The sequence below is a fragment of the Sebastes umbrosus genome, chromosome 16 (genome assembly GCF_015220745.1).
Source record: "Sebastes umbrosus isolate fSebUmb1 chromosome 16, fSebUmb1.pri, whole genome shotgun sequence".
Classification (NCBI taxonomy): domain Eukaryota; kingdom Metazoa; phylum Chordata; class Actinopteri; order Perciformes; family Sebastidae; genus Sebastes; species Sebastes umbrosus.
The window spans coordinates 7,568,322-7,594,844 of NC_051284.1; the positions used below are offsets into that span (position 1 = coordinate 7,568,322).

At 42.0% G+C, this 26,523-nt stretch overlaps 4 protein-coding genes and 1 long non-coding RNA gene across 8 annotated transcripts in view; 3 read left to right on the forward strand and 2 right to left on the reverse strand.

Moving 5' to 3' along the window:
- The first annotated feature begins 40 nt into the window (after positions 1 to 40).
- On the forward strand, positions 41 to 729 carry LOC119474427 (b(0,+)-type amino acid transporter 1-like). The gene has a single exon (XM_037746460.1). The coding sequence runs from the start codon at positions 41 to 43 to the stop codon at positions 719 to 721; it is 681 nt and encodes a 226-aa protein (XP_037602388.1). The 3' UTR covers positions 722 to 729.
- A 2,859-nt stretch (positions 730 to 3,588) lies between these two features.
- LOC119474356 (b(0,+)-type amino acid transporter 1-like) lies at positions 3,589 to 12,779 on the forward strand. Its single transcript, XM_037746351.1, has 6 exons — positions 3,589 to 4,630; positions 5,728 to 5,861; positions 10,146 to 10,275; positions 10,360 to 10,484; positions 10,603 to 10,690; positions 10,806 to 12,779. Exons 1-6 carry the CDS (start codon positions 3,932 to 3,934, stop codon positions 11,034 to 11,036), a joined length of 1,407 nt encoding a protein of 468 aa, XP_037602279.1. The 5' UTR covers positions 3,589 to 3,931; the 3' UTR covers positions 11,037 to 12,779.
- Positions 8,701 to 25,763, reverse strand: LOC119474358. The gene is made up of 3 exons (XR_005203565.1): positions 25,754 to 25,763; positions 23,777 to 23,781; positions 8,701 to 8,802 (listed from the first exon to the last, which is right to left on the reverse strand). It is a non-coding gene; the product is annotated as an uncharacterized LOC119474358 (long non-coding RNA).
- On the reverse strand, positions 15,280 to 23,558 carry adprs (ADP-ribosylserine hydrolase). Of its 2 annotated transcripts, XM_037746348.1 has the most exons (7): positions 23,541 to 23,558; positions 21,397 to 21,699; positions 19,584 to 19,680; positions 19,224 to 19,431; positions 18,243 to 18,430; positions 18,016 to 18,116; positions 15,280 to 15,877 (listed from the first exon to the last, which is right to left on the reverse strand). In XM_037746348.1, the coding sequence occupies exons 2-7, from the start codon at positions 21,587 to 21,589 to the stop codon at positions 15,489 to 15,491; spliced, it is 1,176 nt and encodes a 391-aa protein (XP_037602276.1). In that variant the 5' UTR covers positions 21,590 to 21,699; positions 23,541 to 23,558; the 3' UTR covers positions 15,280 to 15,488. The 2 variants fall into 2 exon arrangements, with proteins under 2 accessions (XP_037602276.1, XP_037602275.1); XM_037746347.1 differs by lacking the exon at positions 23,541 to 23,558 and having other exon boundaries at positions 21,397 to 21,790.
- si:ch211-266o15.1 (zinc finger MYM-type protein 4) overlaps positions 23,857 to 26,523 on the forward strand; it is a 34,406-nt gene continuing 31,739 nt past the window's right edge. Inside the window, exon 1 of one of the 3 annotated variants that reach the window (XM_037746341.1) lies at positions 23,857 to 24,059. In XM_037746341.1, coding sequence (XP_037602269.1) covers positions 24,018 to 24,059 — 42 coding nt within the window. In that variant the 5' untranslated portion in view covers positions 23,857 to 24,017. Of the gene's footprint in view, positions 24,060 to 25,693; positions 26,139 to 26,523 lie in introns of those variants that run through there. The other 2 variants (XM_037746343.1, XM_037746342.1) reach the window with 2 other exon arrangements.

Below are 26,523 nucleotides of genomic sequence, written 5' to 3' on the forward strand. Positions count from 1 at the left end.
CCACTACGAAGGCCTTTCAGGAAGCAGCAGCTCTCAGACAATGGAGAGTGACACGCAGAGACTCAAACTGAAGAGAGAAGTGGGGATTATAGGAGGTGTGTCATTCATTACTGGGACCATGATAGGATCTGGGATTTTCATATCCCCCCAGTTTGTGCTGTCTGCCAGCGGCAGCCCCGGGGCCAGCTTGGTTATATGGACCTGCTGTGGGTTGATATCCATGCTGGCGGGGCTCTGCTATGCTGAACTGGGCACAGTCATACCAGAGTCTGGAGGAGAGTTTATCTACATTGTGCGGACAGCCGGAAAAGTGGTGGCCTTTATGTTTGTCCTCAGCTTCATCGTTGTCATGAAGCCTGCCAGTGCCACAGGAGTTGCCCTGAGTTTTGCTGAATACGTCGTGGCCCCCTTTTACAGTGGCTGCTCCCCTCCACAACTGGTGTTGAAGCTGGTGGCTGCAGGAGCTATCATGGTGCTGACCGCAGTCAACTGCCTGAGCGTCCGCTTGGCCACCGGCATCCAGGTGGTTTCTATGGTAGTCAAATTGCTGGCACTGGCCGTGATCATATTGGGAGGTGTTGTGATGCTTTTCCAGGGACACACTGAGAACTTTGATAACTCCTTTGAGGGAACCAATGTGGATGTCAGCTCCATGGGCATCGCTTTCTATCAGGGCTTGTGGTCCTATAGTGGATGGAACACTTTGAATTGTCCTAACTGAGGAGCTGAAAGATCCAGAAGTAAGTGTTTCTCTGTTTTCACAGTGCAATTTCATATTCAAGAGTTTCTTAATCTACTATACTAGTGCAATGCCCGTTTAAAACATGCCTGTACAGAGCGGGCTGTGGAGTTGCTGCTTGCAGCTTTCGAGAACTGCTCATACAAACAACTTCACACTCGAGACTGCCCTTTCTCGGTTCCTCAGCAATACACCTGCCATGACATAGTTGCATCACACATCCAAGTTGTGGCTGCACATGGTCAGAAATATTCGGTTATTTGACATAAAGTGGAGCATGGATTTAATGAGTGGAGGTAGTATGTAAATGATGTACATTATGCTAAAACAAAATATATGTAAAGAAATATAAGTACTAAAATTAAAAATGAGAATAAAATAAATGTGAAATATGTGCAAATATACTGTATGCATTAAGCTGTGCATTATATAGCATACAACCACAGTGCAAAAAAAGTAAATAAAAAATGCTGAGAAGTGGGATCTATTAAATGTGTTAAATATGAATGCCAGAATGGTATTAATAAGAAATTAATACTAATATTTCTGGAATGTACATTATAAATGGTGTATTAATGACAGTATTTCACAGTTGAATTATTGCACAAATTATTGTACAGTTAAGTCAGTAAGTGTATAGCAGCTGACAGCCGTCAGGGAGTCCAGCTCAACGTCACCGGCCTTACGAATCAGTTTATTGAGTGTTGGCGTCCGCTACCCTCAACCTGCTGCCCCAGCACACAACAGCAAACAGGATAGCGCTGGCTACCGCAGACTCATAAAACATCCTCAGCATTGTCCATTGACTCCAGCGAAGTGAAGAAAAGTTTGGTTGTAACGTTATCTATTATACTTATAGCATTAGCAGGCTATATCCATGATCCAGCAGCTACAGTGAACTGTAGTCTGCCCGCTGCGGACGACATGCCGGACTCAATCTGCAGAGCCCAGAAGCTCCGCCCCTGCTGCTGCATAGAGCGCTGTTGCTTGTTTGTTGAAGGTTTATTAATATTGAACGTGTTGCGTGACCCAATTGCACCAAATTCGACAAAGCACTCCCTTGGGTCCCCAGCAATGCACCCGCCAAGTGTGAATTTGATCGGATGAACAGTTCTCGAAATATGCGAAAAGACATACCCTTCCTTGCTTTATAGTTAGATGGATTACTTGGGGTTTACTATAAAAAAAGATAAATAATTGTGTGATCATGTGTGACAAATCAAAAGTGGAGAGATAATATACTTGTTCAATTAGCAATTAATCTACAGAGTGGGTCAGTTTAAATGACAGAAGCTATTGCAGTAAGATACCAGAATAAGTATATTGTAAAGCCCTAAGAATATTGCAAAGCAAACTGTATACAGTCATTTACGAGCTTGATGAATTCTTGTTAATCTCACGTAACACAAATTTGTGCATTAAAAAAGATTAACACTGCCTTTTAATCAGTCACTGTTTGGCCACAAATCATCTGATTCTCAGAAGTGCCTCAGGGAGCTCTCTGCTGGGTGGGACCTGCTCTCTCAGGCCCACAGAACTACAGTATCTCATCCGTTTCTGCAGGGACTTCCAGTTCATCAAATTGCATATTATTTTTGATTAGTTTGATTATTAGTTTACTGTATGTTTCCTCTGAAAATTGCTCCCTAATTCGTGGGACCCTGTGATCCTGGGAGCCATGTTGCTGTGGACAATAGCCCCTGGGAGTGCCTCCCTATAGGCAAAATAGTCCTAGGCGAGGGGCTAGATTGAAAGCTCTCTATGAATCATTCTCTCTAGTACTTGTATAACTGGAGTGAGAGCTGTTTCCATATTATTGGCAAGAAGCTAATGCATTCTCTGTGGATGCTGAACTAAGCCATGGTTGTGCCTTATCATTGGTTTTGTTTGTTATTTTCATGGATAGAATCTCTTGGCACAGCCGAGTGATCTCAGGATTGCATCTCTTTTTTTGCAGATGATGTAGTTTTCCTTGGGTCAACCAGCCATAAATTCAAGTGCATGCCAGGATGTTTGCAGGCAGTGTGAAATGCATAGAAAGAGAATCAGCACCTCAAAGTAGGAGGCCATGGTATTCTGCTAGAAAAGGGCAGGTTGCGAGCGAGTTGCTGCCCGAACAAAGGAGTGCAAATATCTTGCTCACAAGTGAGGTTAAGATAGAGATCTACAGGCAAATTGTTGGAGAATTGGCAGTGATGCAGGTGTTATAACTGAATAGTTTTAGTGGAGTGCAGTTTACATTCCAATATCCACCTAAGGTCACAAACTTTGGGTTGTGACCAAAAGAATCACAGATAGACAGATACAAGAGACCAGAATAACTTTTCTTCACAAAGGGGTTTGGCTCACTCTAGTGGTAGCGGGAGGACCTTTGCATCTAGAAGGAACTTGAATTAGAACCAATGTTACTTCCCATTGAAGGGAGCCAGCTGAGGTAGTTTGAATAGCACTTTTCATACATGTGTCCCAAATTTATGAGTAAGGTTACTCCCAAAAAATCCCAGAGATAGTGATCCAGTCTCAAGTTTTCAGCATTACTTAAAAACCACCATCAGGAGCAGTTAGAAGCCATAGCAAATAAATACCAGGTATGGCAGCCGATGGCGCCAAATAGGCGGATGATGTCACAGGCCTCCACAGCTTGTAAAATAGGACAACACATATCAACAAACTGAAGGGGGCGGCATTTTTGCTATTTTGAGTAACCTCCTGGATCTCCTGGTGTCATAAACAGCAGATCAGATCAAATCAGCGGAGAATTTACAGTACTATAATGTGGTAATTTAGTACAATTGCTGTGTGTATATATTTATTTTTTCCTCCGTAAATTGGGGGCCCAAGCACAGACCCCTCACATTTAGATGGCATTCCTGACATTCCTATTTAAAAAATGCAGTTGGTGAATATTTCAGGTCAATTAAGATACCATTCTAAATAATAGGACTGTGAGAAATGAAATCAGCTAAAACATATTTTCAATTTGTTCTTGCCTTGTTAATACTTTATTTCTGTCTGTCTGTTGTGTATGTCTGTTAAGCGAATGCAACTCTTGTGCAACGCCACACCTTGGTTTCGGTTGAAGGGTCCTTTGAGGACATGGCTCAATAGCATACACTGTTCATCTACTGCCAGTTCTGTGCATGTCCAGTGTCCACTGCGAATGCCTTTGTGGGAAGCAGCAGCTCTCAGACAATGGAGAGTGAAACGCAGAGACTCAATCTGAAGAGAGAAGTGGGGATTATAGGAGGTGTGTCATTCATTGCTGGGACCATGATAGGATCTGGGATTTTCATATCCCCTCAGTTTGTGCTGTCTGCTATCGGCAGCCCCACGGCCAGCTTTGTTGTATGGACCTGCTGTGGGTTGATATCCATGTTGGCGGGGCTCTGCTATGCTGAACTGGGCACAGTCATACCAGAGTCTGGAGCAGAGTATGTCTACATTCTGCGGACAGCCGGAAAAGTGGTGGCCTTTATGTTTGTCCTCAGCTTCATCGTTGTCATGAGGTCTGCCAGTGCCACAGGAATTGCTCTGAGTTTTGCTGAATATGTCGTGGCCCCCTTTTACAGTGGCTGCTCCCCTCCACAACTGATGGTGAAGCTGGTGGCTGCAGGAGCTATCATGGTGCTGACCATAGTTAACTGCCTGAGCGTCCGCTTGGCCACCGGCATCCAGGTGGTTTCCATGGTAGTCAAATTGATGGCGCTGGCCGTGATCATATTGGGAGGTGTTGTGATGCTTTTCCAGGGACACACTGAGAACTTTGATAACTCCTTTGAGGGAACCAATGTGGATGTCAGCTCCATTGGCATTGCTTTCTATCAGGGCTTGTGGTCCTTTGAGGGTTGGAACACTTTGAATTATCTAACTGAAGAACTGAAACATCCAGAAGTAAGTCTTTCTCTGTTTACCATTCATAGATCCTAAAAATACAATTATGCTGTTAGCAATCTGTCCAAAGTCTAGGTAGAGGACACTCGCGGTGTGATTGTTGGCTGCAATTGTGATCTTATCTAACTGTGAGAGCGGTGTGTGTCTGCCAGTGTTGTTGTCATACCGATGTCACGTGAGCAGTGAATATAAAATGTAGAAATAAAGTAACAAGCGGCTGTTGAAAGATCAAAGAATATCCTTAGGGAGAAAAAGCAGGTCACACAGATGGATATGGTCATTACAGACTTTCCTAGAAGTTAAGTTAATTTATTTTGAATTCACTTAATTTCTGTAGGTTTGGGCTGTATTTTTTATGACTGGATAATTTAATACAAACAATGATTGTAGAGGGTCATAGGCCAGTACCATGAACCCTGTAGGAGTAGTTCATTTACAAATTTGGCGGTCATTGTTTGACTTTTGTATTCACCCAAGAGCCCACAAGAGCACAAACAAGTCACACAAGAGCACAAACAAACTAACCGATTGAGCCAAGCGGTAGACTAGCTACTCTTGTGTTCTGTGAGGTAAAATTAAATTTTTTTTCACTGGAGTCTGGTGTCTTTGGCGAGAGCATAGATAGATACAACCACTTCAGTTCTCCATTGGAAAGAGCTGTCTGATGACAACGTAAAGTGGTGAAAATATTCTAAATATAGCGTGCAATTAAATTGATATTGAATTTTTTAGGTGGGCCTTTCTTTTAGGTGGCTAAAATATGTTTTGCTGCTGCTCCGTCCACAGCAGTACATGGCTTTGCTCATATGCTGGTACTCCTGTCTGTTTCTCTAAACTGGGGGAGTGCCGACTGCCATCTACAATACGTAATATACTCACTATGGATAAGAACCTCATACAACCCAACTTTAAAAGACTCAAACTATCCCTTTAAGTACAGTACTTAAGTAAATGTACTTAGTTACATTCAACCACTGCTTTGGAGTCTAACTCCTGTCTCAATCCATTATTCCAGTGTCAATATAACAACAATCCATCATGCAAGCTTGTACACATTGACCAGGACATAAAAATGATGTTGTCTTTTTTATTACCAGGTGAATCTTCCCAGGGCGATTGTGATCGGCATTTCTCTGGTGACTGGCTTATATCTGCTGGTGAATGTGAGCTACCTGACGGTAATGACGCCGAGAGAGCTCATGTCCTCCAGCGCAGTAGCAGTAACCTGGGGGTAAGACCGCACCTGATATTGATGTCACAGATTCTGATAGACATGTCCAGACTGAGATTTTGACTTGCTGTTTCTGCTGTTAAAATTGCTAATTTTTAAAGGAGCATTAAAGGAGCACTCCATCCATTTTAGCATTGCACTCCTATGGCATTATCAGAAGCACAGTGTCTTTTTTTCTATCGAAATCAATTCAGTTGAACCAGAGATATTGTATTTTTTATTCCACGCGTTCTTGTTTCTTGTCAAAACTTGGCGCCTACATTACCCACAATGCAACATGACCACAGTCAGTTCGGTCGGAGATTCGGGTGTGTTATGCTATGTGGGAAATGTCCTTGCATATTTCGAATGCAGTACAGTACAACCTTCAAGATACAAGACCAGCTCTTCCTTCAACCCCCAGGAATGCTAGCCAACAAGACATCATGGATTTACAACATTCTGATAACAGCTACAATCGAGATAGGAAGATCTTTTATCTCCTACATGGCCCCTGGAATCCTGACCGGCCGACTTCCTCATCATTGCAAGATCCAAACTTCCGCCTCTCAGCCCAAGGGCAATTAATATAGTGTATTAGTATGTGTGTGTATTTAACCATATGTGTTTGCCTTAGTTAGACTTTTCCAGACTATTCCACTTGCCATGTAAACAACCCTGACTGAAACAGCGGGAAAATCAACAGTGATCAATAGCTCAACACTTTGACATTTGACTTTAACTGTTAACATTTGAATGACACTTTGAGTCACTGTATGATTGCCAGTCAATTAATAACTAGTTTCTTTTGCAGTCTCTGTCTTTCCTTCCCTCTCTGTCTCTTATCTCATTCCTTATCTCTCTTGGCTGACCCCCATTCCTCTTAGCTCAGGGACATTGAGGTCAGGTCACTGAGATCCTGCGGCAACATTCTGTGAAGGCTCGGCACAGCTCTTGGCAGTAAAATTAGAGTTAGCAATTTCCCCCAGCACATGTTAACAACCAGTCCGGTGCATTAATTGTTAACTAACACAAACAACTTTGTACCTTTACATACTGTGTGTTGTCAGTCCTGGTAGACCTGTAGCCTTTTCCAAGAGTATACACACGTAGGCAAAATTGTTGGTACCCTTCCGTTAAAGAAAGAAAAATTCACTGAAAATTAACTAATGAAAATCAGACATTGCTTTTGAATTGTGGTTCAACAGAATCATTTTAAAAAACAAACTAATGAAACTGGCCTGGACAAAAATGATGGTACCCTTAACTTAATATTTAGTTGTACAACCTTTCGAAGCAATCACTTCAATCAAGCGATTTCTGTAACTCTCAATGACACTTCTGCACCTGTCGACAGGTATTTTGGCCCACTCCTCGTGAGCAAACTGCTCCAGCTGTCTCAGGTTTGAAGGGTGCCTTCTCCGAATGCATGTTTTGGCTCCTTCCACATATGTTCAATAGGATTTAGATCAGGGCTCATAGAAGGCCACTTCAGAATAGTCCAATGTTTTGTTCTTAGCCATTCTTGGGTGTTTTTAGCTGTGTTTTGGGTCATTATCCTGTTTGAGGACCCATGACCTGCAACTGAGACCAAGCTTTCTGACACTGGGCAGTACATTTCGCTCCAGAATGCCTTGATTGTGTTCAGATTTCATTGTACCCTGCACAGATTCAAGACACCCTGTGCCAGATGCAGCAAAGCAGCCCCATAACATAACCTAGCCTCCTCCATGTTTCACATTAGGTACAGTGTTCTTTTCTTTGTATGCTTCATTTTTGCGTCTGTGAACATAGAGCTGATGTGACCTGCCAAAAAGCTCCAGTTTTGTCTCATCTGTCCAAAAGACATTCTCCCAGAAGCTTTGTGGCTTGTCAATATGCATTTTGGCAAATTCCAGTCTCGCTTTTTTATGATTTGGTGTCCTCCTCGGTCGTCTTCCATTAAGTCTACTTTGGCTCAAACAGCGACGGATGGTGCGATCTGACACTGATGTACCTTGACCTTGGAGTTCACCTCTAATCTCTTTGGAAGTTGTTCTGGGCTCTTTGGTTACTATTCGTATTATCCGTCTCTTCGATTTGTCATCAATTTTCCTCTTGCGGCCACGTCCAGGGAGGTAGGCTACAGTCCCATGGACCTTAAACTTCTGAATAATATGTGCAACTGTAGTCACAGGAACATCAAGCTGCTTGGAGATGGTCTTATAGCCTTTACCTTTAACATGCTTGTCTATAATTGTCCTTCTAACCTCCCGAGACAACTCTCTCCTTAGCTTTCTGTGGTCCATGTTCAGTGTGGTACACACCATGATACCAAACAGCACAGTGACTTCTTTTGACCCTTTAAATAGGCAGACTGACTGATTAAAAGTTTGAAGACACCTGTGATGCTATTTACAGGACACACCTTAGTTTAACATGTCCCTATGGTCACATTATTTTACATCTTTTCTAGGGGTACCATCATTTTTGTCTAGGCCAGTTTCATTAGTTTGTTTTTTTAAATGATTCTGTTGAACCACAATTCAAAAACAATAGCTGATTTTCATTAGTTAATTTTCATTGATTTTTTATTTATTATTACTTTTGTCAGTTTCAAGTTATTTCAGTGACCATTGTGGGTTTTTCTTTCTTTAACGGAAGGGTACCAACAATTTTGCCTACGTCTGTAGCTCTTGTAATTCAAACCAGGCACTCTCCATTAGTCTGTGTGGTAATCTGTTACAGCCAACATGTCTCCCAATAGTATCACATCCCAGGAAGCCAATTTTCGTTGTGGCCAAACGGCGGTACTACAACTTCCATTCCGTACATTTGGAAAGAGACGTCTGTAACTCAACGGATATTTTTTTTTGAGGAGGTGAATCAACTTCCCAGTACGAACACTTGAATAGCCCTTATTTAAATCATTAGGTACTAAAAGTTGTAAATTGCACTAGTAGCCGAATCCAGAGTTATTTCCCTTCCTCCGTTCATTAGACCCAGACCGGGCTGGAGCGAGGGCTGGGAGGCGGAGTTAGCAAGCCATAGCGACTTTGTGACGGCTGTGACCCTGTGACCGAGCCATGTGACCAAGAAGATCACCGGAAGATCCCGGTACTTTTCCACTCGGAAGTCGAGCCATTTTGGCATCATGCGCCACTGAGCAATTTTCATAGGAATGAACGGGGCCCCGCCTCCAATGCTGTATTGTTCTCTTAATACTTCCATGACACATCCACCCAGTGGGAGATCCTGACCAACACCCTCAAGATCCAGGGGCCAGATGAGATGAACAGCCACACAGCTGAACTTATGGCAAACACCCTGGCACACCACCTCAGATAGCTCGGCTAGAGCAGAGGAATGAGACATCGGCTGAACAGAATGTCCACCTACACCAGGAGCTGTTCCAAGCCAGACAACGCACTGGGCGACTAGAAGCAGAGGCCCAGAACCAGCCATAAGAACCTCAGAACTAGAGGAAAGACATAAGCCTCAATGCAGGGAATAAAAACCTGCAAAAGCCTTTTAATGACCTGCAGGCTGCCACACAGCACAAAGGACAATTAGTGTGCACGACCGGAGAGACATTAAGACGAAAGCTGCAGCAAGCCAAACAGCTCAGATGTAAAGTTGAGCAGGAATTCAAAGACAAGAATTCCATGATAACCACTTTGCAAAACCAGCTTTTAGATGCCACAAAACAAGTGGCTGACCTTAAACAAGAACTTAAAGAGAGAAAAAATTTGAAAGTGTGGGACCCGCCAGCCATGTTGAGATCAGTTCAGTATATAGTACATATCATTTTACAGCTAAACAGTTTACTACAAGATGTTTCTGAAAACATTTGAGTCAAGAAATAGGCAGTACAGTCATAGAATATTATTCAATATTTGATCAGCGCTGCCTAGTTTGACCGTTTGATCGGAGTTTGCGAGTGATTGACAGCTGCTTCCGTTGAATGAACAGCCAATAGGAATGCTCTCTCTCTCTGAAATGACTTGTGATTGGCCAAAGTCTCCCGGCCCGGGCTAGATTTTTTAAAGCCTGAAAACAGAGCCATGAGGAGGTGCAGAAGTCTCTCAGAACACTTGAATTACATTATGCTGAATGGTTATTATGGAAGTTTTGCCAAATGATGCCAAAAACATTCTGCCTGCTGCAGATTTAAATGTCAGTGAATCTGAGAGTTTCTAAATCACTAATAATCTTTTGAATAATGTATTCAAGCCCCATAACATACTCTACATGTCCTAGATGGCTTTTGAAAATAGGAAAGGATGCTGTTGCCACTTTTGTGAGAACTTCAACCTTTTTCCACAGGAATAAGATGCTAGGAAGCTGGGGCTGGATCATGTCTGTGGCTGCAGCATTGTCCGCTTTTGGTTCACTGAATGGGACGTTCTTCAGTGGTGGCCGTGTGTCCTTTGTTGCTGCCAGGGAAGGACACCTGGTGAGAGTCTCTACTTGTGAATGTATGGTAGATTGTTCAGCATAAGTTCACAGAGTTTCACCCAGACTTGTGTTTGCTTTGTAGCCAGATATTCTGGCCATGGCTCACGTCCACAGACTGACCCCATCTCCAGCCCTGATCTTCACCACTATTGTCTCTCTTCTGGTGCTGATCCCTGGAGACTTCCAGAGCATTGTCAACTTCTTCAGGTGAAAGCTGGGTCTTCTTTGCACGTATTTAATTTCGACATTACTTCTTTATTACTTGTATAAATAATGTACAACCTGTTTGTATTTGTCTGACATTCCTCTTCATTGCTGTTGTCAGTTTCACTGCCTGGATTTTCTATGGCATCACCCTGTCTGGACTACTCTATCTAAAGATCAAGAAGCCGGAGCTCCCGAGGCCATACAAGGTCAGTGTCACACACATACACTCTCAAAACGCCATCGTCATAAACAAACACTTGTCTTTTTGTTAGAACACGGAATCAGAATCACCTTGTGCCTGTCCCCCTCTTCTCTCTACAGGTTCCCATCATACTCCCCATACTGGTCATCATTGTGGCAGTATTCCTTGTGCTGGCACCCATCATAGACGATCCTCAGATTGAATACCTCTATGTGACTTTATTTATCCTCAGTGGAGCTTTATTCTACATACCCCTCATCCATTACAAGCTCTGCCCGGGGCTGTTGACCAAGTTAACAGTATTCCTGCAGCTGTTGTTAGAGGTCGCTCCAGCAGAGAAAAACCTGTGATTTGGGCAGAAGAAAAGTTTTTTTTTTGTTGTTTTTCTTGTTGTTTTTGCAATTGCACTCATGAAACATTGCAATTTACATTTAATAGCAACTTAGTATTACCTCCCGTTTCTCATTAAAGGTGCAATGTGTAAGATTTGGCCAAATGTTAGTTTAAAACCTTCAAAAAAATTAAATTAATTAACATTATCAACATAATGTGAAGAGATTGACATCATGTCAAAGACATGAGTGCTGGAAGTAGGGGGGCAAAGGGCCATTGGCCCCCCTACTTTACGGCCCTGTCCCACTTTCTTTTTAAGGTCGCGAATCACTGTTTCTTACCGCAAATGCCCCTATATTGCAACACGGTAAAAAAAGACATTTCAATCATTCCCGTCCACACCGTGCATTGAATGTCAAGACTGGAAGGTGACAGAAGTGTTTTTTACTCTACAGATTCGCTCTCATTTTAATCTGGTCAGCAGCCATCTGCACGGCTCTGTCTCAGCTGTGTCTCATGTAACCGAAACCTGAACTGAAGCATCTATTTACGCTTCAAGTCAATTTTCTTTTCAACAATACGTGCGTAAACATGAGGTTGATGATCGATAAAAAACACTGAATAATATATTCATCCACATTTTGCAACCAGTGAAATAGAGTGTGCGGTGGATCTTTATCTAATCATAATCAACCATCGTGTTGCCTAATTCAAATGGAATCAAAGTGATCTGACATCCAGCACGCTTCAGTTTCATAATGGACTGAAAATATTTTTTAACTTTTTAACTGGTGGGCTGGCACTCGCCGGGCACATCGTCCGGTGCGACGCAACAGAGGTCTGCTTGGAAAGGCCCGACCTTGAGTTTTACAGCACCCCTCGCCTGCACCTCGCCGCTGCCCTGGGCCGTGTACTTCTCGCTGCGCAGTGCGCCCTCTCTCCCTGCGGGGAGGGACGGGATTCCCGGCAGGACTGTCAACCGGGGCAGACTGTCCTCAGTGCGAGGGGTCTGTGGCGATGTCAGCACCCCGTCTCGTTCACCATGTTCAACTGCTGTGTGACTTTTGTCTGATCAAAGACATTTATGTATTGTGTTGCAGAGATATCTACTGAAATGAGCATGCTAACCAGCTAGCCTCGGCCCATCCTGTCTTGTAATACCAATTGTACCTCGAGAGGCGATGGTGAGTCGTTGTAGCGTCCAGTCTGCCCTCAGTCCAACATGAGAGGACGAAGAAGTAGAGTTGCCCCAAGGCCGAGGGCTTGTAATCACGATGATGGTACAAGGTCCGTGCACATTTTGATATTTTGTTTATTGGATTAAATCCAAAGTGGCAGAAACAAGAAAACGACTTGTGTTTTTCGTTTCGACCTCCCCGCCACCGGGGAGCTGCCTTGCCGGGGGTAGACGGATCCCTAGTTGGCGGCTGTGGCAGCTCAAGTTTGGCCAGTGCAAACCCCAGCCCCGGAGGACTACCCCGACTCCCTGCTGGATCGGCAAACTTTCTGTTGCTGCCCTTACTCAGGTTAGACCCAGCGCTCCACCAGCCCACTGTGATTCCCAGTGCTGGGGTATGTGCTGGCGGAATTCGAGTTGCTGCAGCCGCTGGCTGGGGGTCTGTCTTCAAGAGCTGCCGCAGGCTCTCACAGTGAAGGTGCAGGTTGTTTTCTCATTTCTGCCACTTTGGATTTGGTCCATTGAGTGGACTATCAAAGCGTACACGGACCGTACAGCCCCCAGTTAGTGGCACAAACACACAGATGGCTGATGTAAACCATAGGCCGATGCCACATGTTTCAGCCATAGACTGTATATAAAGATAGACGACGCGTCTCCACTTCCTCCCACTATACAGTAGTGATGCCAAAATATCCCGGATACGGGAGCTGCTATCTTGAGATTTTGACGTCATTTGGAGCCAGAGCAGTAATGCAGCCAGCCACTAGGGGGTGATTGAGATGTTCTGGCTTCACTTTTGGAGAGCTGTCATGTCATCCATCTTTATATATAGTCTATGGTTTCAGCAATTTATTGGAATTTTGCATATTTTTGCCCTGCTGCTAGTTAGTAATTGTTTTTTTTTTGTTTTTTCATAACTGATGACTGTAAATTTAGATTGTATGGACCCATTACACATTGCACCTTTAATAAATTGCATTGTACATTTGACTTAGAATTTTAGCAATCTGATATGTATTGTCTGCTTTTTGCACAGGTTTTCACAATTCAGAGAGCATGAGAAAAGAAATATTATTCAGAAGTAAGTCTATATTAAAAATGTCAATCTATTACCAAAAGACAAAATATTTTAATAATTAATTAAATAATTAATTTGCAAAATTTTCCAGATCAAAGATACATAAATATGTATTTTAAACAAATTTTGCTACAAGAAAGAAACAGAGTTTGAATAACAATTTTCCACTTGAATGTGTTTTCTTGATATGATATATTATTTTTTTAGGGAGCAAGAATAGTTCTCATTGACAGGGTCCTGCACATGATAGAAATACAGGAAAAAGCTTGTGCTGTTCTCCAAACACACTGATACCAGAGTGAGAAAAAGCACCACAAACTAAATGCTATAGTAACAAGATTAGTCACAACATGGCAGCTCCATGGTGTATGAAACAAAAACAACGAAAGAATCGAACTGCAGCATCCTTTGTCATTAAATAGTTACTGTTTTAAAGAACTGTATGTGACTTATGGTTTTAATAAAATTAAAATGCATCAACAACTGTGCTTTGGAAAACAGTATATGAAAAGAAAACAAGGCCTGTCTCACAACAACTATTGGACAATTGAAGGTTTTCTATACGATATCCAGAGCATAAATATAGCAGCAAACTACTATTGTCTACGTAAAGATAGAGGAGTAATGTCTACCTGAGCAGAGAATGAAGTTTCTTTCCCTCTTGTGTGTTGTAATCAGAGCTTCTCCTCGCGTTGTTGACACATGCTTATAGTGCATGTGAGCGTGCCACACTGGCTAGCTCATAGCCGCCGCTCTGCACTGCTCTTATACTGCGGTTATAGCCGTCCCTAACCACAGCGTCTCTGTCAGCACTGTTGCTGTGGTTTTAACTGTTAGCGCTGTTAGCACCGTTAGCACCTTTAACTTTTCCTCTAATGGCATCATTGGGTAAACATTTTAATTTAGCCAATATTTTGGTTCCTGACCAAATGCCTGTGACATTCCCATCAACCTCAGCTGTTCTTTGTGTTTAGTGCTAATAAGCAAATGTTAGCATGCTAACACACAAAACTAAGAAGGTGAACAATATGCCTGCTGAACATCAGCATGTTAGCGTGTTGACATTAGCGTTAATTAAGCTCAGCGCACCGCTGTGAATATATCTGTAGACTTCTTGCTTTTCTAATACTAGCAGTCTCTTGCAGTCCGCAAGTCAGGTGTTGTGCTGAGCTAAAATGATTAGTAATAAGACATCTCGATAGAGCTGACCTTCCTGAAATAAATTAGCTTTTTGAGTCTTAAAGGGATAGTTTGGGTGTTTTGACGTTGGGTGTATGAGGTAATTATCCATAGTCAGTGTATTACCTACAGTAGATGGCACCCAGCACGCCCCCAGTTTGGAATAACAGACAGGAGTACCAACACAGGAGCAAAACAATGTACTGCTGTGGACGGGGCCAGCAGGAAAAAGGGATTCAAGTAAAAGTAGTAGCTATATGTAGGATGTTTTCTCATTCAGTCCAGTTCCCCATCGGAGAGGGCTGTCTGACATAAAGTGGTGAGAATATTCTAAATACAACGTAAACTTCAACTGATATTGATTTTTTAGGTGGCTGAAATAGGTTTTGCTGCTGTCCTCGTCCACAGCAGTACATTGCTTTGCACCCATGTTGGTACTCCTGTCTCTTTCTCCAATCTGGGGGCGTTGCCGACCGCCATCTACTGTAGGTTATACACTGACTATGGATAAGCACCTCATACAACACCACTTCAAAACACCCAAACTATCCCTTTAAATTTAAAATAAATACTCGTACAGATTATGTGAATTTAAAAAAAAGTTTATTAAATAATGTTATCCACCAAAAGGGTAAAACAAGACATGGCCAATTCATAGTGCAACTTTCACATGACAAAAGATTGTTCAACACAAAACAGGAAAGAGCAGGGAAAGGAGAGAGGTGTGTGTGTGCGTGTGTGTGTGTGCGTGCATGCATACAGACCAAATTTCTGTAGGACAGTCAATCTAGTCTGTCTGGTGACACGTGTTTCTTGTTTGTTCAGATTCACAATTTAGCTTCTTTTTTTTTTTTTTTTTTGCACGCTGGGAGGGGTAGGGTCTCAAAATAATGAGCTGTTATGACAAGTAAACTAATGTTGCCCTTAATCACAAGCTCCCTTTAAACCAACACAGTCCGAAAACAAAAAGGTATTTATTAAGTGTAAGTGTGTAATTTGTGTGTGTGTGTGTGTGTTCAAGAGTCCTTATTGTCAAACTCCAGTTTTCTTCTCTGTGCCGTTAGAAGCGTTTGACTGGCTTTTAGATGCTCCTTCACAGCTCTGCTCTCCTGTCCCACTCCCGCCTCCCTGTGACGACCGGTGGTACAGCATGTGAAGTCGCTCTGCGTTCATGTCCGCGTCCTCTGCCCCCTCGCAGCACTTTATCCACGACTGAGGAATAGCCTCGATGCCATAGTGGGCCCCGGCGATGGCCCCTGCCATGCAGGCTATGGTGTCTGTGTCCCCTCCCAGAGCCAGGCTGTACGCGATTGTCCTCTCCAGGCCGCCATAGTTTTCTGGAAGGCATTCACGGGGCTGCAGGCAGTGGAGGACGCAGAAGATGGCGGTGGGGACCGAGTGGAGCGCCGCAATGCCGTTACCTGGAAGGAAAGATGGGAAATGTTGGGTGATGTTGGATTTATTATGTACAAAAGTGAACCTAACTGTTGGATTTGTTATGAATAGAGGGATTGTGAGGAAGGAAAGGCAGGTGGTGTTTTTCTTTTGCAAGGTCAAGAAGAGGAAGGAGTCAGAAGGAGATAACGAAGAAGACTTGCAGCAGAAACATCACGTGCCATAAGCTCATGAATATTAATATTGTGTAAACCATGAATAGGCTGGATCAGGGATAGCTCGGGGTTCAGACTTCGCGAACTGACCCATGCACTGTATGTTGTCAGGGACACGTAGGTTGGATCCAGATATCTGTAAACTCTTTTATTTTACTTATGCAACATTGATTGTTCGGAATAAATTGTATTATTATGCTTTAACCCGTCTGTTTGGAAAATCTCTTTGTCACACAAGATTAACCAGCACGTAACTGGGCCTTGACCTCTCGGAGGTAGAAGGCCAGTTCCTTCAGTGATAACAAGTCAGGGAGACAAACTGGTGTAGAATCTGGCAGTTTAGTATATGAGCTGCTCACAAGGTAACAATGTTAAATGAATATAGCTGGATTCAGTGGGGCTGCAACACAGAAGACCGTTCCATCACCCCTGACTGAAACAATCCATTTCCTCGGTCCAAATAAAACCTAAATAAAATGTAATCTTTTATTCAACAAGAGCAGCAAGAGGTAAATAACTAAATCATTTCTCCACTAAAAAGTGGCAGTTTTCAAGATCCCTACGGGGGAAATGGAATTGTTTTAGGCTGCGTCCGAAATCACATACTATGCTCTACATCCCCCAATATGTGTACTATCGTTCAGTAGTATGTATCTTTTCGGACGCACTGAGCAGTAATTTACGTCGTCACTTCCTGAGAGTCTCGTTGTCGGTTGGAGACGTGTAACCATGGTAACCCGTGCCAACCTCGTGACCAAAACGATGATTTGTGAGAACCAAAGTCTGAACTAATTTTTAAAATATATATTACGCCTAGCAAAGTGCAATCTTATACTTACACTTAAATTAAAGCATTATTGATGTTACAGACCTGTTCGTCAACGTCTGTTATGAACATTGTCGTCAGTACCGCATTGCATTGTGGAATATTCATGCAGCTGTAGTGTCCAGGGTTGCATACTGTAATATTTCTATTTCTATTTATGCAATTTGCATGCTATTGATTTGATAATAAGGTTTCGGACATGCTAAAATATCTCACATACTGTTTTAGCGTACTAAATAGCATGTTCGTATGGAATTTCGGACGTAACCATACTGTTATGTGCTATCATAATAATAGGATGGAGGTTTAACATTCAGTCGGTTTATCAATTATTTGACTAACAGATAATCAGCAACTCCTTTAACAATCCAATTATCGTTTTAAGTGACTTCTAAGAACTAACTCACCGGTTCTGGCTTTTCAAATCATCTTTTGTGATAGTAGACTGAATATCTTGTGGTTTGGGACTGTTGCTTGGACAAAACAAGCAATCTGAATAAGTCAACTTGGGCTTTGGGAAACTGTTACAGGCATTAACCATTATTTTCAGACAAAAGGTTAATTGAGAAAATAAATAGCGGATTAATCAATAAAAATCGTCATTGGTTGCAGCCCTAAATAGTAGGGCTGTGTATTGGCAGGAATCTGGCGAAACGATACTCATCATGATACAGGATTCATTATATTGCGCTACTGTAAGCAAGGAAATATATTGTGTTTTTAAACAGCTGTGCGCCCTTACACTACTTCCTGTCTTAGTTTACGTTATTATGTTAGAGTCAAATGTCTGAAGATAACTTACAACACTGCTATCTAGCGGTTGGGGGTTTAAACACAAAATGAACCACTGTCTGCCACAAACCTTTGCATGTAAACTATTAATTAAAAAATCAATAGTGATTTTGAGGATCAATACAGTATCACAGAACATAATATTGCGATACTCAGGTGTATTGATATTTTCTTACACCCCTACTAGATAATAACAATAAAAACAGAATACTGTACATATAAAAATATGGGTGTAAGGAATAGTCAATGGAGGCATAGAAAAGGATGGATGGATGACGTAAGAAACCTCAATGAAAAGTGAAGATAAAATCAAAGATAAGCAGATACTGACCCAGCTCAGAAATGACCTCCTCTATGCTGACCTTGCTCCTGTCCATCAGGTCTCTAACTCTGTGCAGGCGCTCACAGAATGGCTTCTCTGCTTCTTTTAGGCTGGATAGAAACACCATGTTAAAGGAAGATTGACATTTAAGAAAAACAGCACTCCCAGTACAGCCTGAATGCATTTTTCTGTTTCCTGCCAATGAACATTGGAGGCTTTATCCATGTGGTACTCACATTCTGGCATCATTGCGCGTCGCCTCGTCGCCCTCCACTTCCTCCATCTCTGTGATTAGCCTGCTGATGAACTGCTGGGGCATGTCTAGTGCCCCCTGCAGGGAGAGGTGAACAGCTAACGCCTGCAGCACTGCCCCGTTATAACCCAGAGAGCAGGAGTGGGTCAGCATGGCACCCAGACGGGCGAACTGGAGAGAAAAAAGGAAGGAAATCAAACCAAGTCTGCACCAACAAGTCAGCGGGCTTTACATGATGTGGGTCCTAGTGATCTTAGACTTGACTTGGACTTAAAGGTTACTATTAGGGCTGTCAATCGATTCAAATACTTAATCGTGATTAATCACACGTCTGTGAAGTGGAGACTCGTGGGTACCCATAGAACCCCATTTTCATTCACATATCTTGAGGTCAGAGGTCAAGGGACCCCTTTGAAAATGGCCATGCCAGTTTTTCCTGGCCAAAATGTAGTGTCCTTTGCGACAAGCAAGGCTAGGTTTTGTAGTTTCATATGATACCAGTTTCTTCACTCTAGCTTTAAAACTGACCCCGCTACAACCTAAAAATTGCAAGTTGCGTTAATTAAGTAATAGTGGCATTAAAAACGCATTTGCGTTAACGAGTTATCGCGTTAACTTTGACAGCCCTAGTTACTATCAGTTTCAACTTGGCTAAAGTATTTTTGTGCAAGTGTTAGATATATTGTTTTGAATTCATGAAAACTGTTACTGAACTTACTAAATGTTTCTCACTTTGACCAAAGTTTTTCATTTAGACTCAGTACTTTACTTGAGATGTGTGTCAAATGGCAAGTTAGAACTCTAGGACAGTTTTTCTGTTTTTCTGAAACTTTATACGAAACTAGCACAAACACGCTACTAAATTACTGAAGTTTAGACATGGCAGTTCATAAAATGTGCATAGCTTCAACATGCATGTCACCAAGGATGTGTTTTTTTTGTCCTAAGGATGCCCACTGCTCACCCTTTTAACATCAGCTGGACCAGGGAAAGCCAGTGCGAAGGGGGCCGCCCTCATGGCTCCCCCGTTCCCAAAGGAGCCTCGACCATTAAACTGGTCCCTTGCCGGCTGGTAGACATCACTGAGCTGAGGAGAGGACAGCTTCTTCAACACCTGGATCACCCCAGAACCATAACCACGACCCGGGGACGCACTGTACTCCTTAGCAAACCTAAAGGGGTGAGACACCAGTGCTTCAATTTGTGTGTGTGTGTGTGTGTATGTGCTACACCTCAATTGATTTCAATAGCCAGTGGAACAATATATACACCGTAATACATGTAAACTATTAGCTATTAGTGTCAGCAGTGTGCATTTGTGTACCTGCGAGCCATGTCCTGCTCATCAAAGCCAGCACGGGTGAGTAGAGACTGGACCACACACCGTGCCATTGCCGTGTCATCACTGTATTCAAGGATACCTAACAGACACACACGCACACACACATATAAACACTGCATGAAGTATGAATTCCCTGAGGTCTTACCTATCCATAGAGAACAAGATCATGCATATAGACCCGGTAGTTTTGGAGGTATTCTTGATTTATTTTGGGTATGTCTGTCTAGACGAACCACACTTTCCAGCACCCAAGGGCTAAATAGGTTAAATAGAATACTTTGAGTTTGTGGATGTCATGTGATTGTAATGTACGATGTTGTATTATGTAATTTTATGTAAGATGTGCTATTCTGTATTTTTTTTTTTATTTATTATTTTTCTTAAAAAGCCTAACCAGGGACATGGTCTGCAAATTAGCTATGGCTAGAAGTCCTATATACCTTGAATCGGTTGCACTTTAATTAAGATAAGATAAGATATTCCTTTATTAGTCCCGCAGTGGGGAAATTTGCAGTGTACAGCAGCAAAGGGGATAGTGCAAAAAAACAAGATGCATCAGCTAACACAGTAAAAAAGAGCTAAACAAAGTGTAACAAAATATGAACCATTTAAATAGAAGGATGTATAAAAATAGGAGCAGTATATACAGTATTGACAATAAACAGACTATAACAAAAATGCACAAGTGGAAAATGATATTGCACAGTGAGAATGAAATGAATGAATGAATGAAATTCCACCTGATAATATCAGGTTATTGTCAGTTTTTTTGGTGTGTAAGTGGTCTACTGGGAGCAGTGCTGGTAGTGGAGTCCAAGATCATGCATATAAACCTGGTAGTTGTGGAGCTAGTTTTGATTTATTTTGGGTATGTCTGTCTAATCGAAACACACTTTCCAGCACCCTAGGGCTAAACAGGTGAAATAGAATACTTTGAGTTTGTGGATGTCATGTGATTGTAATGTACAATATTGTATTATAAGATAAAGATAAGATAAGATGAACCTTTATTAATCCCCGGAGGGAAATTCAGGTGTCAAAGCAGCAACATCAGCAAACAGAGTGAAACACAGGAGAGGTAAAGGTATACAAAAATGATAAAAAAAAACAATAATAGAGATATAAAAAATACAGAGTGAATGGATGAACATAGTGTGTGCAGTCTGTCAATAAATAAATGTAGTATGTGCAATAAATAAATGTAATATGTACATATGTGCAGTCTATAAAATGGTATATAGGATGTATAGTGTAAAGTGCGCCAGGTATGTGATTTTATGTAAGATGTGCTATTCTGTATTTTTTTTAAATTTATTTTCTTTTTCTTAAAAGCCTAACCAAGGACAAGGTCTGCAAATTAGCTATGGCTAGAAGTCCTATATACCTTGCATCAGCTGCGCTTTTATTAAGTGTAACAGTGCCTATGTATTGTCCCTGTCAAAAAAACTAATAAATAAAAAAGTCTGGGTGCCCATTACTGATGGCCATTTCCTATTATTTTGATGTTTTGCTGTATGTATGGTAGAATAAATGTGTCATTCAGAATGAATGCATGATTTCAAAGTGTTGCTAACTCCCCTATATAGCGGTGTATTGACCCAGTTTAATCTCAGGTGTCTGAGTATTGATGGCTAGGCTAGCAGAGCAGTCACATTGATTGATTGATTTCAGACACTCATCTGCAGGACAGGTGGGCATGGATCAATAGCACAGTAGTTTGATGTATCTCTCCCTCTGCTAACCAGTGCCACCATGTCATATGGTGTTACATATCTGGTACATCCTTTACACTGACCATTCCCCTTGGTGTCGTCGTCCAGGCTGCTGAGATGCTGCAGCACGCTCTCCATGGGAACCTCCTCCGCTCCTTCAAACTCTCCTCCGACACAGTCTCCCAGCACCGCGGCCACCAGCGCTCCTCTGAACCGGGACAAAGACGCCGGGCCGCCCGCTGCCACCGCCACCGCTCTCATGGCCGTCATTGCCATTCATCCGCCGATGGAAGAGACGTCAAAACCTACACCGAGAAAACACTCCGCTGGTCGGCTGACCAGACTCTCAGGATACACAGCTCAAGAGACAACAACAACAACAACAAATGTCGACTTAACGGCTTCTATCAACTGCTTCCTGAAAACGTTATGATGCCCGTTGACCAGGTTCAAGTCGGTGCACATAGAAATACAGTTATATAGAGCGGGCTTCCATTGAAAGACAGGCTGTGATTTGTGTATTTCTATACAAGGACATCCGTTAGACACGGTCGTGTCCAGAAGGTAACCCACAAGCTGCAAAACTCTCGCGAGATGTTGAGGTTTATGCATTGACCTCGTCGTCGGCCAGTGAGTCTCGCGAGAGTTTTCGCAGCTTGGCGGTTACTTTCTAGACAGGAACGTTAGATACCGCAGTGGATACAATACATGCGACAACACTTTATGTAAAAAAAAGATCATTATCAATGCCTAGTTGTTAAAGTTTTAGATAGGACCTCAGTATATGTAGATATGTCCACTTTCTTGCCATTTTTTTTACCACCGAGCTCACTCTTCTCATGCCAGCAGTACGCTTTAGTTTGCGCAGATACCCTCATGTTTACGGTACAGCCATGCATTTGTTTAGCTCGCCCTCTGCTGGATAGGAGCTAATGAGATGGTTCTCACCATTACATTAATCAATAATGTACAATAGTTCCTATAATTTGAACTATTCAGGTTTGAATTTAGAAAGTACTACTAGTCTGTTTTTTTAAACAATATTTTTTATTGAATTTTACATATAAACATATATACATATATGCACATACAGACAGACTAACAATATTAATAATTAAATTATACATGAAATGTTTAGTCAGAATTTACACAGTAATCAAAGAAAGAGAGACATGACATTTCATGTACTATTAGTCTATTTAAATTATAAACAAAGAAATGTGTTCATTTACTTAATTTGCTGACGGATATTTTTGGGGAGAAATGTGATTTATTGACCACCTTCTCCGTTAAGTTATTATTCATATCATGTATATGGTCTTTTTTTCTTATTAATATTATTTATTTGTATTATTTATTTTATTTATTTTGTATAAATTAATTTTAGAGTACTGTATGTCCTGATACAATGGTGAGTGTATCAGCCTAGTAAGAATGGTCCGTGTACAAAGTTTGTCTTCAATTCTTAGTCAAGCATGAGGCCTAATGTTCTCTTTTTTGTCATATTGTCACAAATTATAATTGGGGATTTCTACAATAAAGACATGTGAAAATCAGTAAATAAAATAATGTATAATACAGGGCAGTGTCTTTTCTCCTTGTGGTCCAGTCTTATCCTTAGTTGTGCTTTATGCAATTTGTCAAGGTGGTAGCTGTCTGATCTGTCAATGAATGAATGAATTCATGTAACTGCAGGCCTTTTCTAATCACTTCCAATAAAATAATATCTAAAAATGGAAGTAACCCATTACAATTCTTAATTATCTGAATATTCAGGTTACACATACCCTCAAATAAAAATAATTAGGTCTATGTTTTGGCATACAATGGCTGAGACATTTTGCAGACATGTGTTTTACATAACTTGACATAATTAGAGATCCTGTGAATATACCCCTTTAACTGGCCAAAGACGTTGGTGTTTCATTTGGCAATCAAACACATTTGCAGAGAGACCTGATCATGTTTTACTTTGAAAGACACTATTATATTGTTTAGTTTTGTACTATGATATTAATTGAAACCAGTTTGTCAGGTTGTGGGAAAAGAATATGGAGGATATGGATTTTTATTTGCTTTATATGTGCGTAAAGCTGAGTAAATGCAACCATAATTCAATTCAATTCAATTCAATTCAATTCAAACAACTTTATTAATCCCTCTAGGGGCAATTGGTTTGGAGCAGCTTGTACATAAAAAAACATAGATAAAACCTAGTGACACACAACAACAACAACAACAACAATATATATATATATATATATATATATATATATAAAACAGGACCCAAAACGATTACTGATGTAAATTAGACTAACTAATAAATAAACAGACTGAACAAGAACAGCAGAAGGAACAGTTTAATAAACGATAAAAGGATCTGTGACGGTAAAAGGATAAAAATCCATAAGAAATATAAAATATAAAATAAAGTTTGGAGACTTAAAATAAAAATAACTCTACTCAGGCTGTCATTTATCATCAGCAGCGTTCACTGGTCATTGAAAGCTGCAATTACCGTATTGACCTGAATATAGCGCGGTGCATTTTGTCTGGAGATGACTTTAGAAGAAGCGGGGGTTAGGTATGAGCTCTGCATGTGAGGACTAGAAGAGTAAATGTCATTACGCATTTACAACAGCAGACCACGCACACAATTATCATGTTAACTGGAGCCAAACACCATCACTGAGAACTACCTACAATGTCAGGAGAAACAGATGGAGAAAAGCCACCCAAACATACGGTAACGTTATTATCTTCTCCACCGAATAGCCTCTTCTTCTTCGTCACATATTTAAAGAACCAGTGTGTGTAGGAGTTATGGGCATCTACTGGCACACATTTAATATTCTGTTAGTTATTATGTTTTCACAAGTGTGTAACTTTAATCAGCTGAAACTATGACTCGTTGTTGTGTTTTCGATAGTTTAGAGTGAGCCTTCATATCTAAAGATAAAAGGCTGCTGAGAGCCCGCCATGTTGCACCGCCATGTTTCTACGGTAGCCCGCAACGGACTCTGAATAACGCTTTCGCCTTTTGACCGGTTGGAAGCCGTAGAAGAAAAGGAATAATAAGTGGTTGCTTGTGCTGCTTACTAAACTTTGTGAGAAGTTTGATAACCCAAATGTTGACAAATGGAGGATCATACTTATTGTTTAGAAGAAGAAAAGGCAAGTGAGCGTGAACCCTCGCCATCAAAGAAGCTAAAACATGAAGAAACAAGAAGAATACGGGACAGAAGACGGCAGGAATGAAGGATAAACATTGGTGATGGTGTGGACTTTCGCGAATGGAATTCGCTGATGAGGGACAATGCTTTCCGAGAAGTGATGTGTCGGTCGTGAACGAGCCGGTTCAAAGAGCCGGCTCTTTTAAGTGAACGATAAGATACGGCTCCGTTCGAGAGCCGTCTTTTTTTTTCTTTACTCAAAGGGACTGTTTGTAACTTTTTACATGTATAAATCACCCGGGTTGGTTTCCCATGCGCTTGCATATCTGCGCTCGCTTGTGGCTACACTGTTCAGACTCAGACTGCAAAACAAACTACAAGGAAGCACCAAAACCGCAAAGTTATTTCTAGTGAACCTGGTCTGTTAAACAGTGTTGGCGCGATCGGAGGAGGTGGGGGAGACCGTAGCTTTGGTCTCCAGGGCCGGAGTCTCTGCTGTACTCTGCTCCTCTGCCTGCAAGCTTGCACGCCTGCCTGCCTGCCTGCCTTCACTCACACACCGTGCGCGTTCTCGCGCTCCACTCTAGACGTGCATGTGCACACACTAAACACTGTCGGAGAGTTAGTTTAGCTCTGAGAATATCTAGTAAATGTACAGTGGACGTTTGTGCAGAAATATCTGCTGCAGCTCCTCCAGACCAACAGAGGTTTCCCGTGTCTTGTGAAGTAACGGTGCTCCGCAGCGAGAAACGTTAACGTCTCTGACAGGGTGCCGGTGTCTCCCCTGTTCCCGGCGGTCGGGAGGCTGAAGCAGGACAAGCCAACACTAGGATCAGATCTAAGTCATGTTCATGGAGAGACCTTCGTCTGGTCAGCTAACATTACTGCCAAGCAGGTGAAATATAGAGTGATATTGTGGTTTTAGCTGACGTGTGTCGCCTCACTGTTTTGAGCGATGCTTGTTCATGTCTATTTCGAGCGAGCACAAGCGCGTGCCCGACACTGACTTTCGTTGACTTAACGGCCACAGGTGTCGCTGTTAACAAGCATTTCTGAAAGTTACAAACAGTGCCTTTAAGTGATATATATGTGCACACATACTAATCAAAAATCAAAACAGTGCTAAATTTGGCTGAATTATAAAAAGGCAAAAGTGGTAAAAACGAAGAGCCGTTTGGGAGCCGAAAGAGCCGGCTCTTCTTGGTGAGCTGAGCCAAACGATCTGGCTCACTAAAAAGAGCCGGAATTCCCATCACTAGTTTCCTACTGAACCTCAAGGCCACCGTAGGTTTTACTGGAGGGGGGGGGGTATTCAGTTGATTGCAGTTTGCAACGTCTCCACCAGATGCCACTAAATCCTTCACACTGCTCCTTTTGACCGATTTTATATGTAAAACGGTCTCTTCTCTTCAAAAAGTGTCTCCAAAAGGTGGTTGTCTTGTGCTTACAGTTGCTCCCCTCTACCCTGCACGGTGTTAGCAGACGAGGTTACCTTGTGTCTCCATCCTCTCTGTTAGTAACGTTAGCAACGGTAACCGCTTCCACACACACAGCGCGTGAGAGGAGGTGAGGCTGGATGTTTGTTAGCGCGGTGTCTGCAGCATAATTAAAACATGGCGGACTCGGAGGAATTTAGACTCAAACGCTTAAAGGTAAGATAAACTAAACCTATGACATATGTATATATCAACACTCAGACGGGAAGTGTGTATAGCTGATAAGAGCTACATAAATGAGACATGTAGTTTATTGTGAGCTAGCTTCCTGTCGAGATGTGCACATTGAAGCTAACGTTAGCGAGCTAGCTTATCATTACAACCCCCTCTTAGCTTGCTGCTATTCTGCTGCACTGATGCACACCAAAGCTCCGTCCATCAAAATATGATCATCAGCAAACTAACATGTTCAATAGATACATGACGCTTTGTGTTTCTGTATTAATCCAGCACTGCAACTGTGCAGCTGATTGTTTGTTCCACTAAAGCCCTTTGCATCCTTTGCATCGAGGAGGGCTGCTGCGAACAATACAGAAAAGTG

What these genes read in the sequence shown, in the direction of transcription:
- LOC119474427 (XM_037746460.1), top strand. Translation starts at nt 41, where the DNA reads ATGGAGAGTGACACGCAGAGACTCAAACTGAAGAGAGAAGTGGGGATT.
- LOC119474356 (XM_037746351.1), top strand. Translation starts at nt 3,932, where the DNA reads ATGGAGAGTGAAACGCAGAGACTCAATCTGAAGAGAGAAGTGGGGATT. An exon ending in AAGAACTGAAACATCCAGAA is followed by an intron (nt 4,631 to 5,727) that starts GTAAGTCTTTCT and finishes TTTTATTACCAG; the next exon opens with GTGAATCTTCCCAGGGCGAT. An exon ending in CTGCCAGGGAAGGACACCTG is followed by an intron (nt 10,276 to 10,359) that starts GTGAGAGTCTCT and finishes TTTGCTTTGTAG; the next exon opens with CCAGATATTCTGGCCATGGC.
- adprs (XM_037746348.1), bottom strand. Translation starts at nt 21,589, where the DNA reads ATGGCAATGACGGCCATGAGAGCGGTGGCGGTGGCAGCGGGCGGCCCG. An exon ending in CGACGACACCAAGGGGAATG is followed by an intron (nt 19,681 to 21,396) that starts GTCAGTGTAAAG and finishes TGTGTCTGTTAG; the next exon opens with GTATCCTTGAATACAGTGAT. An exon ending in GGAGGTCATTTCTGAGCTGG is followed by an intron (nt 15,878 to 18,015) that starts GTCAGTATCTGC and finishes CTTTCCTTCCAG; the next exon opens with GTAACGGCATTGCGGCGCTC.